The 25257-nt window shown below is 39.5% G+C and overlaps 1 protein-coding gene across 1 annotated transcript in view; it reads right to left on the reverse strand.

The window, feature by feature from the left end:
- Positions 1-1881, reverse strand: part of TMEM132C (transmembrane protein 132C) — a 500219-nt gene extending 498338 nt beyond the window's left edge. Inside the window, exon 1 of the mRNA XM_012542340.3 lies at positions 1782-1881. Within this exon, the coding sequence (XP_012397794.2) occupies positions 1782-1866 (85 nt within the window). The 5' untranslated portion in view covers positions 1867-1881. The remainder of the gene's footprint in view (positions 1-1781) is intronic.
- Positions 1882-25257: the final 23376 nt, after the last annotated feature.

Below are 25257 nucleotides of genomic sequence, written 5' to 3' on the forward strand. Positions count from 1 at the left end.
CCTTCTTCTATCTCAACACAAGGGGTTAGAGTTAAGAGTATTCTAACTAGAATGGATTTTCTCTCCACCGTAGCTAAGTAAGGGGAGTCTAGCACAACAGTATGCTCGAGTCTACAGCCCCAGCAAATGTGGATTTTCCTGGAATTTCACACTGTGAATAATGACTTTTGAAAAGCAAATGCAACTTTTTAACATCAATTGGCAACATGTCACTATTAATGCACTTCCAGACTGAACTTTAAAAGCTTTAGGGGGGAAAGAGGCAGGAGAGAGTAAGTGATTTTCATCTAGTTGGACTTCAGCTCTGAAGGACTATGCTCAGTCCCCAGGAGCTAGAGCAGAAAAGACATCTCCCAGGGAGAGAACAAAATAGAAGGCTTGTAAAACACCTTGGTTGATAAGTTGAGCTAACTGGCTCCCCTTTCATGCACCCAGAATGGAATTGCAAAGCCCTGGGCTCACAAACACTGCACTGGGCAGGAAACTAATATTTTACCCTTTTATTCTCAATGACCCTCCCTCTGAGGCTCCCGACAGCTGCTGCTGGTCTTGGCTGTCCTTGGCACCGATGCCTCCGTCTCTCCAGCACGCCCTAGCCAATGATGAGCCCTGCTCTTGACAATGCTCGGTTGTTTCCAGTATCTCTTCTGTTTCTCTCTAATCCTCCTCACCATCAACATCACCAAGCTCTGGAAAAGCTCAGCATCCTTTCTCTCTCTTTTTCTTTTTCCCTCCCGCCCTGTAATTCCTTTACTAGCAACTCCTGGTCAGACTTAGATCGCTGTCCAATTCTAGAGACCCCTCCTTCAGTTCTCTGTAGATTTTCAAGACAAGTCCTCATCACTCACTCCTACCCCATTCCAAACCCAGAGTACCCTGCTTTTAATCTCCTACCCTCGGTGTCCTATGGAGAGTGAGTCCACAATTTTCTCTTGGAGTTCAGCACCTCCCAACTTCTCAATCAGGAATATGTTCTCTCTACCCACGTGGGACTAGGATGGACAGGTTTTCCCCCCTTTCTTCTACTGGGGTCACCTCATTTCGCCCCTTTCTGCTTCCCTCTCCTTCCTCGCTTCCCCCTCCCACTAAATCAGCTAGCCAGACTTGGCTCCTAGAAGGGACTGGATGGAGGCGTGCTGCGTCTCAGAGATGCAGGGGGGCACGGGAGCTGCAGGCTGGCAGAGCAGGCTAGTAGGAGAGTAGTCCGAATAACAATGGACAGTCTTTTTTCTGAGTAAATCCCCCTTACGTCATTCGGACAGCCCCAGGGGAAAAGATGCCAACCAGGGCCTGAAGAAAACTCCAGGGGAGAGTATATGCTTGTGTTGTGTACTTGTGTATGCTGGGGGTGGGAGGTGGGGGTGGGGTGGGAAAGGGGACTGTCTAACTTTTTTTTTTTCCCCTAACTGCCAAAGCTTATTTTCCCCGGGTGTCTCCAAATTTCGTCACCTGCGGGCTAGCTTCCCTAGCCTCTCAAGTCCCTGAAAAAGACACTTGGAAATCATCCAATCCAAGTGTCCGCCAGGGCCCCTAGACGGGGCAGACGTTTGTGAGGTTCAGAGGAGCTGGGGCTGACGCTTTGGGCAGCTCCCCTAGCCATCAAACTCACGGACTTGAAGAGAAGAAACTTTGCCCTCTCCTCCTGTGCTCTGTATTCCCTCCCCAGCTGTTGCCAAGGATCTTATTCCTCCAGGTCAGCCCTCTGGATTGACTCCAGGGTCCCCGGGAGAGAGAGCCCAGAAAGGCGCAGCGGGGCCCGGAGGCACAGGTGTCCGGCTTACCTTTGTAAAGCAGCGCTCCGAGCACCAGGCTGAGCGCCCCGCACAGCTGCCCGCCAGGCCCGGGAGCCGCTCCCTCGATGCCCATGATGAAGTCGAAGGCTTTTGCCCTGGCTCTGCTCCGGTTTCGCTCCCGCGGAGTCTTTGATTATCAAGGGCTCACACGCTTCTCCCGGCTGCCGCAGCCTCTCTCCTCCGGGCACTGCCCCGGCCCGCAGCCCTGTCCGGGCGCTGCATCGTAGCTGTGCGCCCCTCCGGGGGGCTCCAGGAGGGCACCCTCAGTGGCCGGCGGGGCTCCGCAACATGGCCCGCCGGCCGCCTAGAGCCGAATGCGCTGAGCGCCGCCTGTCCCCGGCACGCCGCGCCGGGAGCTACCCGTGCGCCCCAACCGCAGTCCCCGTAGCTGTCCGCTGCTGCTGCCGGTGCCCGGTGCCCTGTGGCCGCTGTCCGCTGCCCGCGGGCCCGCGGCGCTGTCTGCTCTCTCCTCCTCCTCCGCTCCTCTCCCTCCTCTTCTTCCTGCGCTCCCCGCTCGAGCTCCGGCTCCCGCTCCAGCTCTGAGAACTTTTCTCTCACAGCATCCTAGGCTGAGGCTGCCTCCGATTCTGCCTCCCCCAGTCCCAGCCCCGCCTCTGCCTCCGCCTCCGCCTCCGCCTCCTATTCAGTCACTACCCCCTCCTTTGCGGTGCCCTCCCCCTCTCTCCTCTCCTCCCGGACTCCCAGTGCGGGGTCTGAGAAGGGAGGCCGAGTTAAAGGAGGTATCTGGGGGGGGGGGGGGGGGGGGGGGGGGGGGGGGGGGGGGGGGGGGGGGGGGGGGGGGGGGGGGGCCCATTTGGGCTGGAGGGAGATGGGGAGGAGAGGGGAGAGGAATTACGTTGGGTGAAGGGAAAACGCAGAGAGGGGGAGGGAGGAAGATAAGGAGACAGGAAAGGGGAAGAGGAGAAGATGAAAAAAAAAGGGGGGTTGTTTGGTGAGGAGGGGGGAAAAGAGGTAGGGAGGGAAAATGGGGACAGGGGAGGCTATAGGGGCAGGAGGGGAGAAAGCAGTGAGAGAATAAAAAAGGAAATAATGCAATTAGAAAGGAGAGGGGTTCAAGGAATCTTAGCAGAATTCTCTTTGGAGGAAGGCTCTGTCAGAAGCGGGGCCCTTGGGAAAGGATCAGAAAGGGTTCCCCGACATTTTAAAAAGAAAATAGTCTAACTTTACCATACTCTTAAACCCATTTGAAAGGACAAAAGTTGCCAAACCATTGGAGGTAATATTTCTTTCCTCTTCCTAGCTCTCTGGGGACTTGGGCCAGAGCGAATCTCCATAACACCCCTATCTGAAGGCCATCTTTTGCTCTGAATGCCCCTTCCTTTGCATTCATACTCCATTCCAACCTTGCAAAGTTGGAATACAAATACCCCAAGAAAAGCCCAACAGGGATCTGTTCATGCACAAGCACCCTGATGGCAGAACTCAGGTAAGACTAATCCTAGGAACTGAGTGGGAAGGGACCGGCATCTCACCATCCCCCTGGCTGGAAGCATAGCTGCCTCTATCAATCCATCCTAACAGATGGGGTTCTCCTTTTATTGCTCTCCCAGGAAACCTCTACTACTCAAATGGAGTGCTCCCTTGATTAAGAGAGTGCCGGGGCAGTCATTCTGCTTTAACATATGCTTGCAAGAGGGCAGTGTGGCCCCCCTGAAACAAGGCCTGTTTAGCATACATGGGAAAGCAAGCCTTAATCTGTTTCATATGTCAACATCATTTTTGCTCATCAGAGCACCAACACAAGCAGTCTAAAGCAGTAAGTACTTCAGGAAAAAAATAAAAACAACATCCCTTTTAAGGAGGGAGAGCAAAAGAATGTTAGAGAGAAAAACAAAAATGAGAGAGAGAGAGAGAAACAAAATGAGAGTGAAGAGGCAGAGATATGCATTAAAAACAAAAACAAACAAACAAACAAACAAAAAAAAAAAACAGAGATAGAGATATAAAGAGACCAGCCAGACAAGGAGAGAACCAGCAAGAAAAAGAAAGACAAAGAGACCCATAGAAGCAGCAAAACTATTCCAAACTTATTTTTCTTAAATGTTCACTATTGTATTTATCAGTGACTGTCTCCCTCTACAATTATCATGGATTCTCCATATTAGGAAAGACATGAATAAATGAAAGATTATTCAGAAATGGGTTTTCTAGGCTGGTGAAGTGCCTTGACATCATGCTCAATGAGTCCTGATAGAAGGAACTTTAGCTCGGAGAAGAATAGACTCAGTTGGGACATGATAGCTGTCTTAAAATATTTCAAGAACTGTCACTTAGATAAGAGAATATTTTCTGCTTGGCCCTACAGGGCAGAACAGGGAGCAACGGGTGATCCCTGAAAAAAGGCAAATTCAGCTGGATATCAAGAAAACTTTTTCTAATTATTTTGTTGTTCTTTTCATTTCAATCAGTTCCAACTCTTTGTGATACCATTTGGGGTTTTCTTGGCAAAAATACTGGAGTAGTTTGCCATTTCTTGATCCAGCTCATTTTATAGATGAGGTAACGGAGGTAAATAGAGTTTGTTCAGGGTCACATAAGTAAAGAGAATCTGAGATCAGATTTGAATTCTGGTTCTCCTGATACCAGGCCTTAGTGCACTTTACCACCTAGTTGCCCCTTGTAGTCATTAGAGATTCCCTAATGAGATATTGGATATATCGAGGTAAATATTTTTCTTTCACTGGAGGTCTCTTGGAAAGGCTTTGTTCTTGTTCACCTGTAGTTGTATTAAATCACCACCTCCAAGGCCCTTTGTCCTTGTCATATTTTGTGATTTTGAGTCTATAACTAGAGTCAGAGTGGGAAGCTAGACCTGGGCTTGGTGTCTGAAACAGCTGAATTCAACACAACAGCTGAATGATCCAGGGAAAACCACTGGATTTGTCTCAGGCCACTTCCCTAGGAATCACTGGGTGACTCTGCTGGGGTAGAAGGAGCTCTCTACAAAAAAAGAAACTAGAAATTATTTGCAAATTTAGGCATATTAATACCTCATCAGAACAATATCATGGCTTTAGAACTGGAAGGGACATTAGAAGCATCTTGTTCAACTGGCCCATTTTACAGATGAGGAAATTAAACCCAGAGAGACAACAATCTGACTAAGGCTAAACGGCCATGGTGAGATTAAGACAGAAATCTTCCTACTCCAGATAGGAAAGGCTTTGTTCAGGAATGTTTGGGAAACATTGCTAGATCTCTAGAAATCTCCCCTGGAAACATCCACAGCATTTTTAGATTTTCAAAGTATTTTTATATTTCTTGTCTCCTCTGAGCCTCCCAATACTCCTGTTGAGGCAAGTTCCAAAGGCATTGCCATTTTCACTTTATAAATGGAAGTAAATGAGCTTCAGATAGGTTAAGTGACACAATCATATTCAAGCATTGATATTTGAACCCATCTTCTTGAGTCCAGGCCCGCACTTTACTACACTAAACCAAGGTACCTCTGAAAGCCTATGTTTCATTTATTTTAAGGAGCTTCCTTTTGCTATTGGACTGGAAGGAAAAAAATCCTAGAAAAGTAGATAATGGCAGCTGAAAAAGACTCATATTCTAGGCCAAATATCTAGGTTCAGATCATAGGTATCGAATATTCAACATCCCCAAATACATGCTTCTCCTCTGCCCAAAAAGATCATACAACTGGAAGATAATCTTAGAGACATCTAGTCCCTTGAATTTTTCAGATTAATAAAATATAATCCAAAGAGGTCAATGATTTCACTAAGATCATACAGTTCCTAATTGAAAACTGGGATTCAAACTTGGAACTTATGATTACAATTATGCAAAACTTAATTATTTGGAAAGAATTAACTATATTATTTGTCCAGTTTTTCTATCTCCTCTCTGGACCGGTGTTCCTCAGTACTGGAGAAACAAGTTGACTAAATAGACAGGGGCTAAGTGAATCACTGTGCAAGAGCTGAGAATACTTTCTGCCATTTCTGAAGCAGCTCGAAACTCAACTCAGAATAAATATTTTTCATCTAAACTTCCATAGCCTCTCAAGTTTAGCAAGAAATATACCATGCCCCATTATTCCTGGTTGAGGGATCTGAACCTGTTTTCTATTCTGTTTTCTTCCTCTGCCCCTGTAAGACAGAACAAATAAAAAGCCAGAAAAATGTTCTTTGTGCCCTCTTCCTCCTTTCTAACTTCCAGCTCCTGGTTTGAATCCAGTCTCCCAAATCTTTTCTTTCTTTTCAGTCTAAGCCATCTCCCCCTTCTCAGTCTCAGTAAATGCTCGAGGCCTGAGCTTCAGATTCCATATGGCAATTATTAAACACAAATGAGTGGAGGAGAACAGCCCCTACCCTCTAGCCTCCAGGTGTATATAGTTAAGAAAATCTCTTTTCATCCTCTGCCTTATATGGCCATCGATCAGGCTTTCTTCAAATGCCCTACACAAGGATATCATCTTTAGCAATGACTTGGGAAAATCAAACTCAGAAGGCTAGATATGTATAGGTGGGAGTTCAGAGCTAGAAGCCGAGGTAAAGATTGTCTGTTCCCCTCCTTACCTTCATTTTTCAGTCCAGAAAACTGAGGTTCAGAAAGAGATCATAAAATCAGAGATATAAATCTTTAACTGCCATCATACCGAGTAGGAAACAGAAACCCAGAGTGTTCACAGGCACACAGGTAATAAGCCTCAGAAGTGGAACAGGAAAGGGTCCATCTTTATACAGCTAGCAGGTACTAGAACCTGGATTCAGATTCAAACCTTCTAATTCCAAATACTACTACTAATGTTGCTGCTGCTGCTACCACTACCACTACTGTAACTATTACTACTACCACCATCACACAACTACTACCACTACTACTACTACTTCTTCTATTACTACTACAGCTAGTGCTGCTACTATGACTATCAGTACCACCACTATACTAACAACTATACTACTACTATTACTACTACAGCTAGTGCTGCTACTATGACTATCAGCACCACCACCATACTAACAACTACTACTATTAATGTAGGTGTTGTTATTACTTCTACCACCATTGTTTTAACTACAATAACTGTTGTAGTTGTAGTACAATAACAGTTGTAGGCTGTTACTGCCACTGCTGCTACAACAAATACTACCACTATTACCATCACCATACGACTACTACGATTGCCATTGTTACTACTACTACCATTATGATGACTACAATTACTACTACTATCACCATTACCACCATTACAACCACTACTACTACCATTACAAACATTACTACTACCACCCCCACTACAACAACAATTATTACTACTATTACTACTACACAAGCTAATATTTTTTAGCTTTTTTAAGATTTAGAAAGTGCTTTCAGTATATTACTTCATTTTATCACTACAACGACCCTAGAAGGTGAATGCTATGACCCTTAGGGGGATAGTGACTTTGTTTCTGCCAAAGCCAAATGGATTTCCAAGTTGGCCTCCTCATCTGGAGATCTGGCTTTATTATTTCTGTTTTATAGATGAGGAAACTGAGGCAAGCAGAGGTTAAGTGACATGATCAGGGTCACAGAGCTGTTAAAATTCTGAGGAAGAATTTGAACTCAGAATTTCCTGACCCTAGATCAGTACCACCTGGCTGCCTCAAATTCAGTATTCTTGTTCCTCAGCTATACTAGCAAATACTCTACAATCTTCCAAACTCTCAATGTAACATCTCCCTTTAAGTTGAATAGCTTGTCCATTTCTGGTCCTTTCCATCTAGGATAGCTAGGGATGCTGTAAATTTTGGTTTCCTAGTTATCATTCACCAAAGCAGCAACATGCACTCAAAGGTTCATGCACTAATAAAGTCACATTAAAAAAAAATTCATCTATTATTTAGCACAAAATTCATTAATTCCGTAACTTAAATTACTTCCAAATGCATTTCTGAATTTCATAACAAATCTCAGAGACCACTAATCTCCACAAAGGCTATTGCAGGGGCTCCCAAAGGGCTCTCAGCACATGTGTGCAATTAATTTGATTTATCGGAGGGAGAGGAGATCCTGGTAAAAGTAAGCCTGCTGCTTCCCCGTGAGCTCTCTATTCCTGAGTCCAAGGGGCAACTGCTTGCTCTTGTTCTGACTTAACTTTCAAATTCCCATGATCCCTTAAAAAGAGCCAGGCGCGTGTGTACATTTAGCTCATTTATTGCTTTGCGGGACCGATCTTAAGACGGGCTCCATGTGGGCAAATGATAGTGCAGAGATGTTTTCACTTCACTGTACTTACTACCCAGGAAAGCTTTTGCTTCAAGTGTATTCTATTAGCTCAGCATGGACCTGATTTTTTTAAAAGCCAAATCTCCAGGTGGGGAGGCCAACTTAGAAACCCATTTTTGCCTTTGGCAAAAACAAAGTTACTACCAACTTAGAGGTCACGGACCTGTTTTACTACATGATTAGCCATCTTCAGATTTTAAATTTAAACTGGTATTAACTGATAAGAACCTCAGAGAGGTTAGTTGTTGTATATTAGTGCCTATCTAGTATTTTCCTGTTTAGCCGATTAGCCGCTATTTAACAAACCAGTCTCCGAGGTCAGGGCTTGTCTAACAAGGGTGAAACCTGATCTCGCCCCCATATGGACATATACTTCTCATATTTTTTGCTCTGTTCCTTCGCCCCTTTCCTGCTCAGCATCAAAATCTTATACTTACAGTGTGTTGTCTTGAACAAAATAGGCTGAATTTTCTTAATCTTTTATTCTCTATGCTGCAGTGCAGAAAAGCACAGCTCCCTCCCTCCCCTTTCCATGTTTTCCCTAGCATTTAGCATTAATTAAGTCTCTCCCTAAATCAGTCTTAATGGAAAGGTAACTAAACCCATTCCCTGGAGGAGATGCTTGCAACTTTTGGTCTGTGACCAATTTTTGTGATTGATATAAAATGGGCCCCTCCTCACCTTTGCCTTGGGCCCCTCCTGGAGTTCTGTTGAAAAGGTCATAGTCTCCCCATTGCTGGTATACAGACAATCCACACCTTCACTCGCATTCCACCATTAGTCCATGGTCCATTTGGCACCTGACTTGGCATAATCCATCATCAGATTAGTTGTTACAAATAAAATTAATTCCCCCTATCCACTTTCCCTTTACTGCATTTAAATACATATTCAGTATTCTGGGATCCAAACCTTATTTATCTGAAAATTGCATTTATCTCAGACTCATTCATGCCTCTTGACAGAGACCGATAGTAATGATATTTGGTGCTGTCCTTTCTTCCAGGGGGCTCCAAGTCTTCTGTCAATATCAGTCTGTCTGACTGTTAGTTAGCCTGTGACAGTTTTCCCAAGCAAGCAAGGGAAAGTTCTGGTTTAGAGTCAGAGGGCTTGGATTCAAATTCTAGCCCGAATTATTTGTGTCACCACAAGCTCATATTTTGGGACCTTGCTTTTCCTATCTATAAAAATGAAGAGATTAGCTAGATGATTTCTTAGGTCCTACCCAGCTCCAAATCTTAATGCCAAAACTCATGAATACCTCACTGAATGAAGAATGGTATTTTGGGTCATATGGAGCAGGTCAATATGGGGATTCCAAGGAAAATGAAAGACTCTTCTTGTTTTCTGGGAGTTTATGTGAAATTTGGAAGTTAAAATTAAATGGAGAAGTGACACAGAACAACCCTTGCAAAGCAATGAATCAAATCAAAATGTGCATTTGCAGTTAGTGAGCATATTAGCATTAACTAGATGAATTGAATAATACGGGATCATTGTGTAGGGTTAGATAAAGAAGGGACAGATAGATGGCACAGTAGATAGAGGGCAGAGTCTGTAGTTAGGAAGACTTATCTTCCTGAGTCAAATCTGCCCTCACATAACTTACTGTATGATCCTTGGGACGTCACTTCACCCTGTTTGCCTCAGTTTTCTCATGTGGAAAATGAACTGGAGAAGAAAATGGTAAACCATTTTAGCATTTTTGTCAAAAAACCCAAATGTTGTCATGAAGAGTTGGACATGATTGGAAAATCACCGAATAATAACAAAAGACAAGGAAGATCTCCTTAGAGGTCTTACTTAGGTCAGATTTTGAGTGCTCTAGGGTTGGGCAATCTGGATAGAATCATCAAAATAAACTGATTCATCTGAATTCTAACCATGCCTCAGATGCTTCTTAAGTGAGTAGCAATAGTCAGTTCCTTTACCTCTCATTTTCTTTATTTGTAAAATAGTATCTGTCTTACTTCTGCACAATATTATTCTGAGATTACAATGAGACAATGGCTCGTCATAGCATAGAAACTGACATGTGGAGTTGGGTAAGACCTTGGAATTCGCCTAGACCCCAACTTTTTAAATTGGGATTTGTGAGTCCATATGGGGTCTTTTAAGTGATTGTCGGGGTCACGAAGTTATGATTTATTATTAGTAAATGTTTGATTTGTATATGTATTTTATATACTTAAATGCCCACAGTCACATAAAAGTTTCTCAAGCAAAAAGAATTATGAATAGAAAAAGTTTAAGAAGTCCTGATCTAGACAAAATTCATTCACTTTGCGGCTGAAAATACTGAGGCCCAGAATGGCTAAATAATTTGTCTAAAGTCAGACAGGTAGTTAAGTATCAGAGGCAGAGAAGTGGTGCGGTGTTTGGAGGGCTGTCCCTGGAATCAGGAAAACCTGAGTTCAAATGTGATTTAAGGCACTCTGTTGTATGTTCCTGGGCAAGTCATTTCTTGTTCTTCTGTAAAATGGGCATAATAATTGCTTTGCCTCTCAAGGTTGTTGAGAGTATTAAAAGAAATAATCTTTATAAATTTACTTAACAGTGCCTGGCCTATAATAGACACCATATAAATACTTTTTCTTTCCTTTTGTTTAAAGTCAGGTCTTCTGGCTCAGAGCCAGGGATCTTTTAGCTACAAAGTATTTCTCAAACCCGGAACTACATTCAAAACTGCAGTAAGTGTAGCATTAGTGTTGGCTGTTATTATTAACACTGGCAAGACTGTGAAGAGATAAAACGGTGGCAGATCTTGTATGTACTCTGTATATCTCATTTTGGTGCTCATTTGTCCACACGGTGACTTCCCCATTACAATGTAAGCTCACCAAGAGCAGTCACTTATTGTTTTCCTTTTTTCTTTGTATCTAGAGTACCTAGCATATAGAAAGCATTTAACAAATGCTTGTTAAGTGATTAAAAAATTCTTTACAACTTATACATCGATTATGATAGGAATGGATATACTATGAAAAGATAATGAGTGTAACACCTTCGTTTTGTCAATGAGTAAATTAAGGCACAGAAAGAATGTATGATATGCCCAAGTACAAAAAGAGATTCCAATATAGGTCCCCATTATTCCATATCTAGTGCTTTTTCCACTGTATTATATTGTCTTATTACTAATTAAACAAAGCATGTAATCTGATCACATCTTGCTGCTTTAGATTCTATTCATTCAAATCCTTTTAAAATTTGCCAATCCCTCTGGGTACTAGCTACTAATCACCACATTTAGAAATAAGAAACTTTTAACTGCCAGTATCTATAATTTTCAGTTCATTCATTCACTCAACAAACATTTATTGAACACCAACTATGTTTTGTGTTAAGCATTATGTGGAATACAGGGTCAGATGAAACAAGCTCCCTACTTTCATGGAGTCTACCATCTAGTGGTAGAGATAAGACCTGCACACATGTTTCTGAATGTATATATAAGGTAGCATGGGGAAAGTGCCATGCAAGTGGTATAAACTTAAGGCCATAAAAGTGTAGATGAAGGGAACTAGGCTATTTTATGACTGGTGGAAGGAACTGGGGATTTTTTGCCTAGAGAATACAAAGGCTCAAGGGGACATGATAACTGTCTTTCAGTATTTGAAAACCTGACACATGGAAGAAAGATAAGATTTGTTGTATTTGACCCAGAAGCCTGAACTAGGAGTGATAGTCTGCAAAAAGGCAAATTTCAGCATGTCAGGAAACACTATCTGAAAATTATAGTTATCCCATTAGAGTTATGGGTTATCTAAGGAAATAGAAGATATTAGAATGGTGGAGTAAAGAGTGCTAAATTGTATAGCATCATAACTTTATAGCTAGAGGAGCTTTAGAGTTCATGAGGTCCAATCCCCTTTATTTGATTGATGAAGAAATTGAAGTCCAGAGAGATTAAATGTTTAATGACTTGCCCCAAGTCATACAACTGGTAAGTATCCAACGGAGGATCTGAACCAGCTCTTTCTTTCTTTTCTTTTTTTTTTTTTTTTTTTTGGATATATATGAAATATTTTTTATTATTATTATTTTTTATTTAATAGCCTTTTATTTACAGGTTATATGTATGAGTAACTTTACAGCATTAACAATTGCCAAACCTCTTATTCCAATTTTTCACCTCTTACCCCCCACCCCCTTCCCCAGATAGCAGGATGTCCAGTAGATGTTAAATATATTAAAATAAAAATTAGATACACAATAAGTATACATGACCAAACCCTTATTTTGCTGTACAAAAAGAATCAGACTCTGAAATATTGTACAATTAGCTTGTGAAGGAAATCAAAAATGCAGGTGTGCATAAATATAGGGATTGGGAATTCAATGTAATGGTTTTTAGTCATCACCCAGAGTTCTTTCTCTGGGCGTAACTGGTTCAGTTCATTACTGCTCCATTGGAAATGATTTGGCTGATCTCATTGCTGAGGATGGCCAGGTCCATCAGAACTGGTCATCATATAGTATTGTTGTTGAAGTATATAATGATCTCCTGTGAACCAGCTCTTTCTGATTAGGAGTCACTATACACTAGTACTATCCATTCCATTGTAGTAGCAGCAGGAAGGTGTAAGAAGGAAGAGGAGGAGAAGGAGGAATAGCAGTAGGAATTGTAGTAGTAGTGGTAGTGGTAGTTGTAGTAGTAGTTGTAGATGGTGGAAGTGGTGGAAGTAGTAGTAGTAGTGGTGGTAGAAGTAGTAGTAGTACTAGTAGTGATGATGGTGGTAATAGTAGTAATGGTAGTAGTGGCAGTAGTAGTAGTGTTATTGGCAATAGTGGTAGTAGTAGGAAGAGTAGAAATATCTATTCAATACTTTTAAGATTTGCCAAACTTTTTATATCTATTCTCTCATTTGATTTTCATAACAATCCTGTGAAGTAAGTGTTGATTATCTCTTTTTAGAGATGGGAAACCTGAAACTGAAAGAGATTAGTTAGTTGTTTGTTAGTTGACCAAAGTTATGCAGTCAGAGTCTGAGTCAAGATACAAACTCAGGTCTTCTTGAGTATAGGAATCCCACACTCTATGCACTCCTCCCCTTAAGCCTAGTGTTTTTAGAGGACAAAGCTCTGCTCTTTATTAGCTGTGGGCATACTTTGCCTTGTCAGCCTCCGTTTCTTCATTTGTAAAATGGAGTAGTCTGAGGCTCCTTCCAGTTTTATATCTAAGATCCCATAATACTGTCATTTCACCTTTCTGGACCTCAGTTTACCCAAATGTAAAATGAAAGAGGTAAGACTAGATGGACTCTTAGCTTTTTTTTACGTGGGACCCATTTCTCCCTCCTAGCCATGTCTTGGAGGACCGCTTGTTTAGAGTGTTGCAGAGGGGGATGCTGCTAAAGCGGCCAGCCTCTCACCTGCGCCTGCGGCCAGCTCACCTAGGCTCCTCGCACCTGGCCTGATTAATGACGCACTAGGATCTCAGCGTCCCAGGCGGCTGGGGCAGGCGCTAGCCTGCTGACTTCTGCACGGCCAGCGTGGTGTAGTAGGATCTCAGGGCTTGCACAAAGTGCCCCCTGGACGCCCTCCGTGCCCCTTTAAGACTCCCTGCCGGTCGTTTGCGGAGGATGGAGATGCGAAGCAAATATCTCAGCGAGAGCTGCTTAATTTCGACACCCGGGATGACGCAGAGACAAAGCCTTTTAATTTATGTAACAAACAGCCCTGCTGCTGCTCCGTGTGCCGTAGAGCCAAACTACAGCGTGGCTCAGCTTTCCAGTGTAAACAGTGTCCCCTGGTGGAGACAACTGGGAGTAGAGGTTCACATACAAAAAAAAAAAAAAAAAAAAAAAGACTATACACTTCTCAAAATTATTAGGATTTAAGACCGAAAAGGAGACTTCAGGGGTTATCTAGGATTATGATTTGATTATCTAGGATTATTATTGATAGAATTGGAGAAGGAAAGGACATTAGAGGTTTTTTAATCCAACTTCCCCTCTCTCTCTCTCTCTCTCTCTCTCTCTCCTTTTTTTTTCCCTTCCATGTTCCCCAGTTCTTAATATAGCTCCTGGTACATAGTTGATGTTTATAAATACAATCAGCTCTTAATTTACTTACACATGAGGAAACTGGGGCCCAAGGAAATTAAATAAGTTACTTGAACATACACAGGGAGGAAGCCACAGAGGGCAAATTTAAAGTAGGATTCTTTGATGCCAAAATGATCTTTCTACTGTTTTTCTATTCCAACCCTTCCTAAATTCCATCTCCAGTTTTACAGATGAGGAAACTGAGGCAAGACACAATCTCTCAATTCCCTCATCTCTAAATGGAGGAGTTAGATTAGATGACTCAAGTTCCTCCTATCTTCAAATTTATGATTCCCACACAGAATGTAAACTCCATTTCTGTCACACTAAGTGGTTTGTAATAGGCTGCATTCAGCCCCCAGACTTTCAAATTCTGGGATATTTGGATACTTTAAATTCCCATCTGGAAACGTTTGCTTTTGCTTATAGATGCAGATCCTTGAGGCTTGGATTTTAATTTTTGTCGGTGTTCTGAATGCCTGGTACAATGCTTTGCACATAGTAGGTGTCTTCTTCTTCTTCTTTTTGCTGAGGCAATTGGGGTTAAATGACTTGTCTAGGGTCACACAGCTAGGAAGTATTAAGTTTCTGAGATTTGAATTCAGGTCCTCCTGACTTTAGAGTTGGTCCTCTATCCACTGTGCCACCTAGCTGCCCCTAATAAATTTCTGAAGAGCAGAAATGACTACTCTAATATCATACAGGGAGTCATCAGTTAGAATATTAAACAATTATTTAGTCTGATTCTTTCATTTTACAAAGGAAGGAGAAATTAAGTTCAGAAAGGAGAGGGATTTGCCCTGAGGTCCCAACTATTAAGTGACAGAACCAGTGTCTGACAACTGGACTCCTGACTCCTAGACTTCTTCATTTGGTCATTATCTGTCACACAGGATAAATGAGTCCTTTGCTTTTCACCAAGTTTCATTAGACATTTCAGACATAGTAGCATCTTTCTTCTTTTTTTTTTTAATTCAAGTTTTTTTTTATTTTTCAAAACATATGCATGGATAATTCTTCAACATTAGCCCTTGCAAAATCTTGTGTTCCAATTTTCCCTCCTTTCCCCACACCCCCCAGATGAAAAGTAGTCCAATATATCTTTAAAATGGTAGAAACATATGCTAAATTTAACATATAGCATCTTTCTTCTTAAAGAAGAATAATATAGTTCCAATTTTCTGATACCTCTGATTTTTAAAGACAACATTTTCCTGGTTCTCAGTTTCCATTTCTGTTACACTAAGTGGTTTGTACTAGGCTGCATTCAGCACCCAGACTCTCAAATTCTGGGATATTTGGGTACTTTAAATTCCCATTTGCAGGAGTTTGGTTTTGCTTATGGATGCAGACAGTGGTTCCTGTCTAAAAGCTCTGAATCTCAGGGCTGAAATTGCTAAAAGAAATTTTTTAAACTTGATCTCGAGGGTAAAGATGAATTGCGGGATAGATCTGAGAATGAATGACATTTGGTCTAACCCAATCTAACCTTTTAGTTAGGGATTTCACCATTGGATTCTTCAGGTCACCTTGCCTCGTACAAAAGGGCGGGAGCATAAATTGTTTTAGAAACTCTGGGGTTTGACATTCACTTTAATGGAAGGAATGAAATGCCATCTAATAGCAATAATTCAAAATCACAAAACAATTTTGTTAATTGTGGGAAATCTTTGGAAAGATTCCAAGAGAGTAACACCTGCCTTTTAAAGAAATAAGGTAAGTGTTGATAGATTTATAATTATGAAATTATAGTTTTGTATGCAGCTGTCTTTCTGCTGCATTCCCAGAATGCTCTCGAAAATGAGATGAAAGCTTACCAAAATCCATGCAATTTCAGGAGATCTGAGTAAACAAACAAGGCAGGCGAAGGCAAAGGCATAGTTTGCCCCATTATTCCTAATGGCTGGTATTTATATCACAGTTTAAGTTTTGCAAAGCAGTTTTGGGTTATCTTCTTGACTCAGTAAGATATTATTATAATTATGATTTTGTGGCTGAAGAAACTGAGGCTCAGAAAGATTATATAACCCAGTGCTTAGCACAATCCTTGGGATATGTAGTTCTTTGTCTTTCCTTCTCAAAAAGGACCATGGCATCAGGGACATGCAAGTTAATTGGAGTTCAGAAAGGGAGGGCTAGACAAGGTCCCCTGTCTCACTTTCCCCTCCAGAGTCATCTGGGTTCAGTGGCTAGATATAGATCAGGAAGACTGGAGACGGTTCTGGATGAGAGAAATCTGGTCAGCAAACCCCAAGATATCTTGGGAGGGTTTTGATGTCCAAAAGAAAAACAGAGTTTCTAAGATCATCTGTAAGTAAGGGTGTGATAGCCTTTATTGGCAGAGGTAGGGAAGGGAGAAAGAAAGGGAAGTAGGGAAGAGAGTTTGAGAGCAAAAAGAGGAAGTTAGGGAAGAAAGGGAGAAAAGGAGGTAGGAAGAAAGATAGGGAAGGGAAATAGGGAGGGAGGGAAAAAGGAAAATAAGGAAGGGAGATAGAAAGGGAGCTAGGAGTGGGAGTGAGAAAGGGGGGTAAGAAGGGAGGGATTGAAGGGAGCAAGGGATGAAGGGAGGGAGAAAGGGAAATAGAGAAGGGAAGGAGAAAGAGAAGTAGGAGAGAGAGAGTTAGGAAAGAGAAGGAGGAAGGGAGGGAGAAAGTGAGATAAGGAATGGAGGTAGGCAAGGGAGGGAGAAAGGGAAGTAGGGAAGGGAGGGAGAAAGGGATCTAGGAAAGTGAGCTAGGAAAGGGAGGTAAGGAGGGGGAGAGGAAAGGGAGCAAGGGATGAAGGCAGAGAAAAAAGAAATAGGGAAGGGAGGGAGGAAGAAAGGTAGAGAGGGAAGGAAGAAAAAAGGAAGGCAGGAAGGAAGGAAAGAAAGAACGAAGGAGGGAAGGAAGGAGGGAAGGAGGGGAGGAAGGAGAGAAGGAAGGAAGGAGGGAAGAAAGGATGGAAAGAAGGAAGGAAGGAGGGAAAGAAGGAGAGAAGGAAGGAAGGAGGGAAAGAGAAAAGGAAGGAGGAAAAGAGAGAAGGAAGGAGAGAAGGAGGGAAGGAAGGAAGGAAAGAAGGAAAGAAGGAAGAAAGGAAAGAAGAAAAGAAGGAAGAAAGGAAGGCATGAGTTTCTCAACTGACTATTTGATCCTAGAAGGGGAGCTCTACTCATAGAGGCTGTTTGTCCTCAAATAGGACCATGCCATCAGGTAAATGATGCCATGACATAAAAGTGAATTGGATTTAAGGGGGCACTTAATAAATGTTTGATTATTTGACTTCTCCAAGGTCATATGGCTTGTTTGAGTCAGAGCCAGATTTGAACTCAATTGTTTTCATTCTCTTTTAATTACCACAAGACTTTGAAAACTAAAGCAGTTGTCATTGTAGTGAAAGATGTCAGATCATCTCGAGCTTTCTTTTCCCCCAATCTCCTCAATCACCTTCTCTAGAGAATTTCTTCCTGGAGCACAGATCTGTTGTGTGAAGTATATTTTTTTCCTAGTCTTCCGGGTCCATTCTTATGGGGCAAGCCAGCATTCTGAGAAAATGAATATCATGAAAAAAAATGATTTTGCTGCCATCTGCAATCTGTTGAAACTCTGGGAGAAAAAAGAAAAGGGGAGGGGGAGAGACATCAGTTCCTCATAATGACACTGGGGGAACATGTTTGTCTTTTTTTGATAGATGTCCCTGTTTAGCTTATAATGAGTATAAAGAGATCATCTGTCTTGTATAAAAACATAAAGAGCTTTTAACACTGTGCCATGTGGTGGATTTAATAGGTCAGGAATAACCAACGTTAAGTCATCAAGTGGGTCAGAAGAAATTAGATGCTTTGGTTTAAAAAAAAAATGAAGTGACTGCAGACAGTGATAAGAGTTACAAAGGTACCTAAATGAAAAAACTGAAATTGTTTCTAGAATTGTAAAAGGCATTTATTTGGTGTTAGGATAGAAAGCCTTTAGACCTTTTTATCATAATCATTTTAATCTGCAAGAACAAGGATAAGTGATGGGCAGCCCAAGTGCATTCATGTAGAATTATGCAATTTTTAAACCTCAGAAACCACTTTGGGTCCAGTCTTTTGACTCTGAATTCCTGTCCTCGATGGGACTTGAGGTTATATCTGGAGAAGGGAACAGGGTGGCATCAAAAATTTCAAAGGGCTTCCACATAGAAGAAGAATTAAGTTTCTTTCTGGCTTTACAAGGAAAAACCAGACCCAGCTTGGGGGAGTGGATGGAACATGAAGATAAAAATCAGAAAACTTAAGACTTAGTCCCTCCATGTATATTTACTAGCCGTGTGACCCTGATTAAGTCATTTTTATCTCTCTCAGCCTCATTTTCCTCATCTATAAAATGGGTATCAAATGACACTTATCTCAGGAGATTGTTGTGGGGATCAGATGGGACTATTAAATGTATATTAAGTGTTTCACAACACTTTGCATAAACCACTAAATAAATGTGAACCATTTTTTAGCATTAAATCACTGAGAAACCAGAGTTAGGTTTGGTACAAGGAAAACTTTCCTTCCAAATAAGAATTATTGAAAAGAAATAAAAGAGGGCATCTTGGGAGGTGATACTTTCCCCTCATGGAAGTTTGTCAGCGGAAACACAGTTTTGGACCTAGTCTTTGAAATATTTGAAAAGTAGACTACCTCTTATCATTTATTAAAGATAAAGGTCTCTAGAAAAGACCTTAGAGACTATTGTATCCAATCCTGCTATTTTATATAGGAGGAAAGTGAGTCACAAGAGAGATTAAATGACTTAAGGTCACACATCTAGTAAGCACTTCAGCATTCAAAGGATCTTTGAATCTAAGTTCAGTGCTCTATCATATTTTTGTGTGCATATAAACAAATAAATATATAATGTATATGTATGTATATATGTATATACACATAGGTATATATGTATAGATGTCATATATATATATAACATGATATATATACACATATTTAAATGTAACACACACTATTCATGTCCAAACCCAATGCTAATACATGTCTATGTGTATATATGTATATATATATATACACACATACACACCCATATACATAGTACATTCATATCATACTGCCATTTAAATTTCTTTATAACTTGGCTATTGTTCTTTCCTGTTTCTATAACTTTCTTCTCTTTATGTCTGTCTGCCATCTACTCTATGATCCAAGATTACTTAAAGTCCTCAAACATGGCACTGTCTCCCTTTGAAATGAGTGTCCTCTATTCCCAGAATTCTCAGCTCCCTTATTTCCACTTAATTTTTTTTTCTTTTTTGGATTACTTCAAGACTTAGCTGAAATCCCATTTTTATTTTTGCAGGAGGCTTTTACTAGGCCTCTCAGCCACTAATGCATTTCCCCTTCTGATTATTTTTCATATATTTTTTATGGTATAGGCCTAGGTGTATATCTTGTATATTGCCATGTTCTCTGTCCTGTTAGACTTTGAGCTGCTTGGAAACGAGGAACAATTGTTCATCTTAATATGCCTAGTACTTAGTGCTGGGCATATAGTAAGCACTTAAGAAATGCTTGTTGGCTGTTAAATGGCTGATGCTACAGAGCATGATTTCTCTAGGGACATGGATGGGGGCTAGGCAGACCTGGATAGGTGATGATTTACCTTCTGGAAGATACACATACTTCAATATCTCAGATCCATTGAGAGAGTTTAGTATTAAAATCAACATTCAAAAGATACTTGGATCTACTTATTGGCTCCTGTTTAAAAGGAGGCATCCTCTACTTCAAAGGTCTGAAACAAGACAATGGCAGAATCATTTTCTGAGGAGATCATGGAGGAGCAGTAGGGGGCTTGGCCCTACCTTTTTGAAAGTCATCAAACAAAGACTGAACAATCACTGGTCAGGCCTGATACTGAAGAGTTTCTTATCTAAGTGTCTGTTTTACCAAGTGAATGCTTCCAGCTTCCAACTTGGAATATTCTGTGATTCTGTCATACTTCCAAGGTGACTTCCACAAAAACTTACTCAGAATTTGTGTTATGGAACTATCTCTGGGCCTTGAAAGACCAGTTTGTACAAATTACAACTTTCTAGAAAAGCTTCACATAAAAGACTTGAGCTATTTTCACAGGAATGGCCTGTGCAAATTTTGTTTATTTAAAGAAATGACCATTTACTTACTTTAAATATTCTTTTCTTTTTAAAATTTGTGTTCCAAATTCTCTCTCCATCCCACTTCTTCTCTCACTCTCCAAGAAGTCAAGCAATATGATATTAATTTTACATATGATCCAAGGGTTCTGAAAAGATCTCATTTCTAAAATATACAGAAAATTTACTCAAATTTATAAGAATTCAAGCCATTCTCTAGTTGATAAATGGTCAAAGGATATGAACAGACAATTTTCAGACAAAGAAATTAAAACCATTTCAAATCATATGAAAAACTTCTCTAAATCATGATCAGAAAAATTCAAATGAAGATAATTCTAAGGTACCACACACACCTCTCAGAATGGATTATCTAAGATGACAGGAAAAGATAATGATGAATGTTGGAAGGGATGTAGGAAAACTGAGACACTAATAAATTGTTGGTAGAGTTGTGAACTGATCCAACTATTCTGGAAAACAATTTGGAACTGTGCCCAAAGGGCTATCAAACTGTACATACCCTTTGATCCAGCAATGTCTCACTTGGGCCTATATTCCAAAAAGATCATAAAAAAGGGAAAAGGACCCACATGTGAAAAAAAAAACAATGTTTGTGGCAGCTCTTTTTGTAATGGTAAGAAATTGGAAACTGAGTGGATGCCCATCAGTTGAAGAATGGCTGAATAAGTTATGATTTATGAATATGATGAAATATTATTGTTCTATAAGAAATGATCAGCACAATGATTTCAGAAAGGCCTGGAGAAACTAATATGAACTGATGCTAAGTGAGTAGAACCAAGAGAACATTGTACGTAGCAACACAATTATATGATAATCAATTCTGACAAATGTGGCTCTTTTCAACAATGAGGTGATTCAGGCCAATTCCAAATAGACTTGTGATGGAGAGAATTATCTGTATCCAGAAAGAGGCCTATGGGGACTGAATGTGGATCACAACCCAGTTTTTTTCACCTTTTTGTTGTTTGCTTCCATTTTGTTTTCTTTCTCATTTTTCCCCTTTTTGATATGATTTTTCTTATGTAGCACAATAATTGTGGAAATATATGCAGAAGAATTTTACATGTGTAACATTTTAGATTACTTGCTATCTGGAAAGGGGGTAGGGAAAGGGAGGGAGAAAAATTTGGAACACAAGATTTTCCAAGGATGATTGTTGAAAACTATATTTACATGTATTTTGAAAATAAAAGCTGTTATTTAAAAAAATAAAAATAAAATAAAAGAGAAGAAAATTATGAAATCATGGAAAACATATTTCCATATTAGTCATATTGCAAAAAAAGAGAGAGAATATTATACTTTGATTTGTACTCAGAGTTCATCATTTCTTCCTCTGGAGGTGGATAGCTCTATCCTTGGCCTATTAAAATATTGAAAGACTCGTTATCTCAATTGGTTGGAAATTTTTGCAGATATACCCAGTAAAATATAAACTCCTTGAAGGCAGGGACTATTTTGTTTTTAATTTTGTATGCTTAGGTCCTAGCAGTGTTTGGAACATAATAGACTTTTCAAATTTTTTTTAACTAAATTGAATTGGTGATCTATTGTCCAGTCATGGAAATCCATGAAACAAATTAATAGGAAAATTGTGGGTTTTTTGTCCTGATAGCAAAAGAGTAGAAAGTAGAAAAAAGTCAGTTTCTTAATAAGAAACAGTTATTCTATTATGTATCAGTATGTATCAGTGCTAAGAACCAGAGCTACAAAGAAAGGCCAAAAAAAATAAAAACAGTTTCTGCTCTCAAGGAACTCACAGTCTAATGGAAGAGACAACATTTAAACAACTCTGAAAATAAGTTACATGTAGCATAAACTGGAAATAATCAATAGAGGAAAAGCACTAGACTTAAGGGGAATTAAAAGAAGCCTCCTATAACAGAAAGTAAGATTTTAGCTGGGACTTGATTGAATCTAGAGGACACAGATTAGGAAGAAGAACATTCTATGTATAAGGGAAATGCCACAATTAGGATATAGTATCTAGGCATGGAAAGGAGATAAGCATCTTGTAGTTTATGAAGAGTTGCTTTTATTTTTATTTGATTTTTGTGCTTTGTTTTTTATTAAAGCTTTTTATTCTTCAAAACATATCCAAAGATTATTCTCCAGCACTAGCCCTTGCAAAACCTTAAGTTCCAATTTTCTACCCCTTCCCCCATGTCTTCCCCAGATGGCAAATAGTCCAATATATGTTAAACATGGTAGAAATACATGTTAAATCCAATATATGCATACATATTTATATAATTATCATGCCACACAAGAAAAAAAAGAGAAATGAAATAAAATGCAAGCAACAACAACAGAAAAAGTGCGAATGCTATGTTGTGAACCACACTCAGTTCCCACGGTCATCTCTCTGGGTGTAAATGGCTCTCTTCATCACTGAACAACTGGAACTGATTTGAATCATTTTATAATTGAAGAGAGCCATGTCCATCAGAATTGATCATCATATAATCTTGTTGTTGCCATGTATAATGATCTCCTGGTTCTGCTCATTTCACTTAGCATCAGTTCATGTAAGTCTAAAGAGCTTTTTTTAAAGATACAACAACCTCAGTTTATGCCCTCCCTTTGACACATATTGCCTATTTGACTCTTAGACACTTGATCTCTCAATACTCTAGGTAACCCCCTAGACCTGTAAGTCACAGAAATCGAGCTGATGTACTTCAGCAGAGCGAATTTACTCACTTGGGAGATCCCTATACCAGTGAAACAAAAGGTCAAGTTCCTATCTTCTATCCTTATTGATATTAACCATTTTAATTCTAAAGGTGAGAAATTTGGCCAATAACCAACTTTGGTGCATCTATTGAAGAAAATAAATAATATACATTCTTGTTGTAAATGACACTACAGGACAATTAGAATATGAAACTAAGAAGAAAGATATTTCACGATTGGAAAGATGGATCCCTGTTTCTCCTTGGCAAGGCTAAAAAAAAAATAAAGGAAAGGGCAGAGTTAATTTCATTGTATTTCCAAAGGAAACAAGAAACAGCAGTTCATGATATTCTTGTTATTTCATCTTTCATTTCCCATGATGTGTTTACAAGAAATATACCATAAAAACTGCAATTGTATACCATCCTCTTTTTCAAAGGATGACAAAGTAGAGTAATTCAAAGAAAAAAATTACTCCAAATTAAAAAATAAATTGATCATTTCAAAATTTAGTGATAGATAGTGAAAGAAATTAATTTAAAAAAACAATTCAGAGTTAAATAACGAGAAGGTTTGTAGATTAGAGGCAGCTAGGTGGCACAGTAGATAGAGGGACAGATATGGAGTCAAAAGACTGGAATTTAAATTCAACCTCAGATACTTACTAGCTGTGTGACCTCAAGCAAATCACTTAACCTCTCCTTGGTGTATATACTTCCATCCATGCTGTTTCATTCTATATTAATCTTGACTTGTCTTTGCATGTATCTTTCATCAGTTTTCCATATTTCTTCCATTAATATTTCCATCCAAAATGCCAGAGGTCTTCCCTTATTTCTTTTAATATCTCAGAGGTATTACTGCATCATTTAGGCTTGGTTTTCTCATTTAAAAAAAAAATGAGGATAACAATAGTACTTATCTCTAAGGGATGTTATGAGGATAAACATGATATTTGTAAAGCATTTTGAAAATGCTATCCATTGTTACTACTACTTCTTAGGAGAAGAGAATAAAAATACTGTCAAGAGATATGTAAGTAATAAATAATTTCAGAAAAAAATATTTCTATTTTTAACAGACAGCAAAACTTTTTTTTTTGCCAATATGAAAGTCATTTTCAAGTTAATTGTCTGGGTATGGTAGGCAGCCAACTTTTTAGGGAAAATATAAAAAATTAACGCCAACTTAGAAGAAAGAAAACAAGGAGATTTGACATAAATTTAGGGTAATTCCAATCTGATCTATTTATTTACATATGTTATTGAAGCTTAAAATGGGAATACAGATAAAAGAGCAAACATAGACACAGACCTTCAATATTTCCTAAAGAAGTTTAAATAAATTAATTGCAATTTCAACAAAAGTTTAATATTCTTGCTCGGTGGGATATCGAAACAATGCAAACTCATTTGTAGAATATTATTGAGATAGATGGCGGGTGATTACAAGCCATGTTATCTCATGATATAATGAGAAATGTAGAAATACAATTTTGGAGAGTTATTTAACTTATCATGTCTTTTGTTTCCTTTTTTGAAAAAGGATTTGTTTTATCTATCTCACATGGCTATGGAGAGAAAAGTACTTTATAAACATAAAATGTTATATACATATAAGCACTTATTATTATTCTTAGGTACTCTGATGACTTCCTAAGGCATATAGGTCTTATGTCCTTCTATTGAAATCTCATCAAAATGCCTTATTACTTCTAGAATAAATCATGAAATCTTCAGCTTGTCATTTAAAGCTTTCCACAATCACCTTCCAACTTTCCTTTCCACCTCATTTCACCCTATCCCCCTTTATATACACCATGTTCTAGTAGAACAGGAAAACCAGCTATTCCTCAAATTCAGCTTTCTATTTCCTATCTCTCCATCTGCCCACGTACTTCATCATACTTGTAAAGAACTCATTCTTTCTTCTAATATTTTAAATGTTTTGTCATTACTCAACTCATTTGTTATCTTTGTGAAGTCTTTGATGATTTTTCCATCTCCCCCATTTTCAAGCTCTGTCTCTGTGTCTTTCCCTCTGTTGTCTCTCTCTCTGTCTGTCTCTGTCTCTCTTTGTCTATCTGCCTCTGTCTCTCTTTCTTTCTCTCCCTCCCTCCAGATAGAGTTGTACTTAACTTTGTGCTTGATATGTTCCTGAAAAAATATAAACTTCTAAATAAGAGGACCTTTTGTTTTATCTCTACTGCTTTGAAAAACAGTAGATGTTTAAAAAATGTTTACATATCTATTATCTCATTGTTGTGTGTACTTCCATTCATTCTATTCCATCCATTTATTCTTAACTTTTTTTTTCATACATCCTCTATTAATGCTCCATCCAAAATACCA

This window comes from Sarcophilus harrisii, chromosome 1 (genome assembly GCF_902635505.1).
Source record: "Sarcophilus harrisii chromosome 1, mSarHar1.11, whole genome shotgun sequence".
NCBI lineage: Eukaryota > Metazoa > Chordata > Mammalia > Dasyuromorphia > Dasyuridae > Sarcophilus > Sarcophilus harrisii.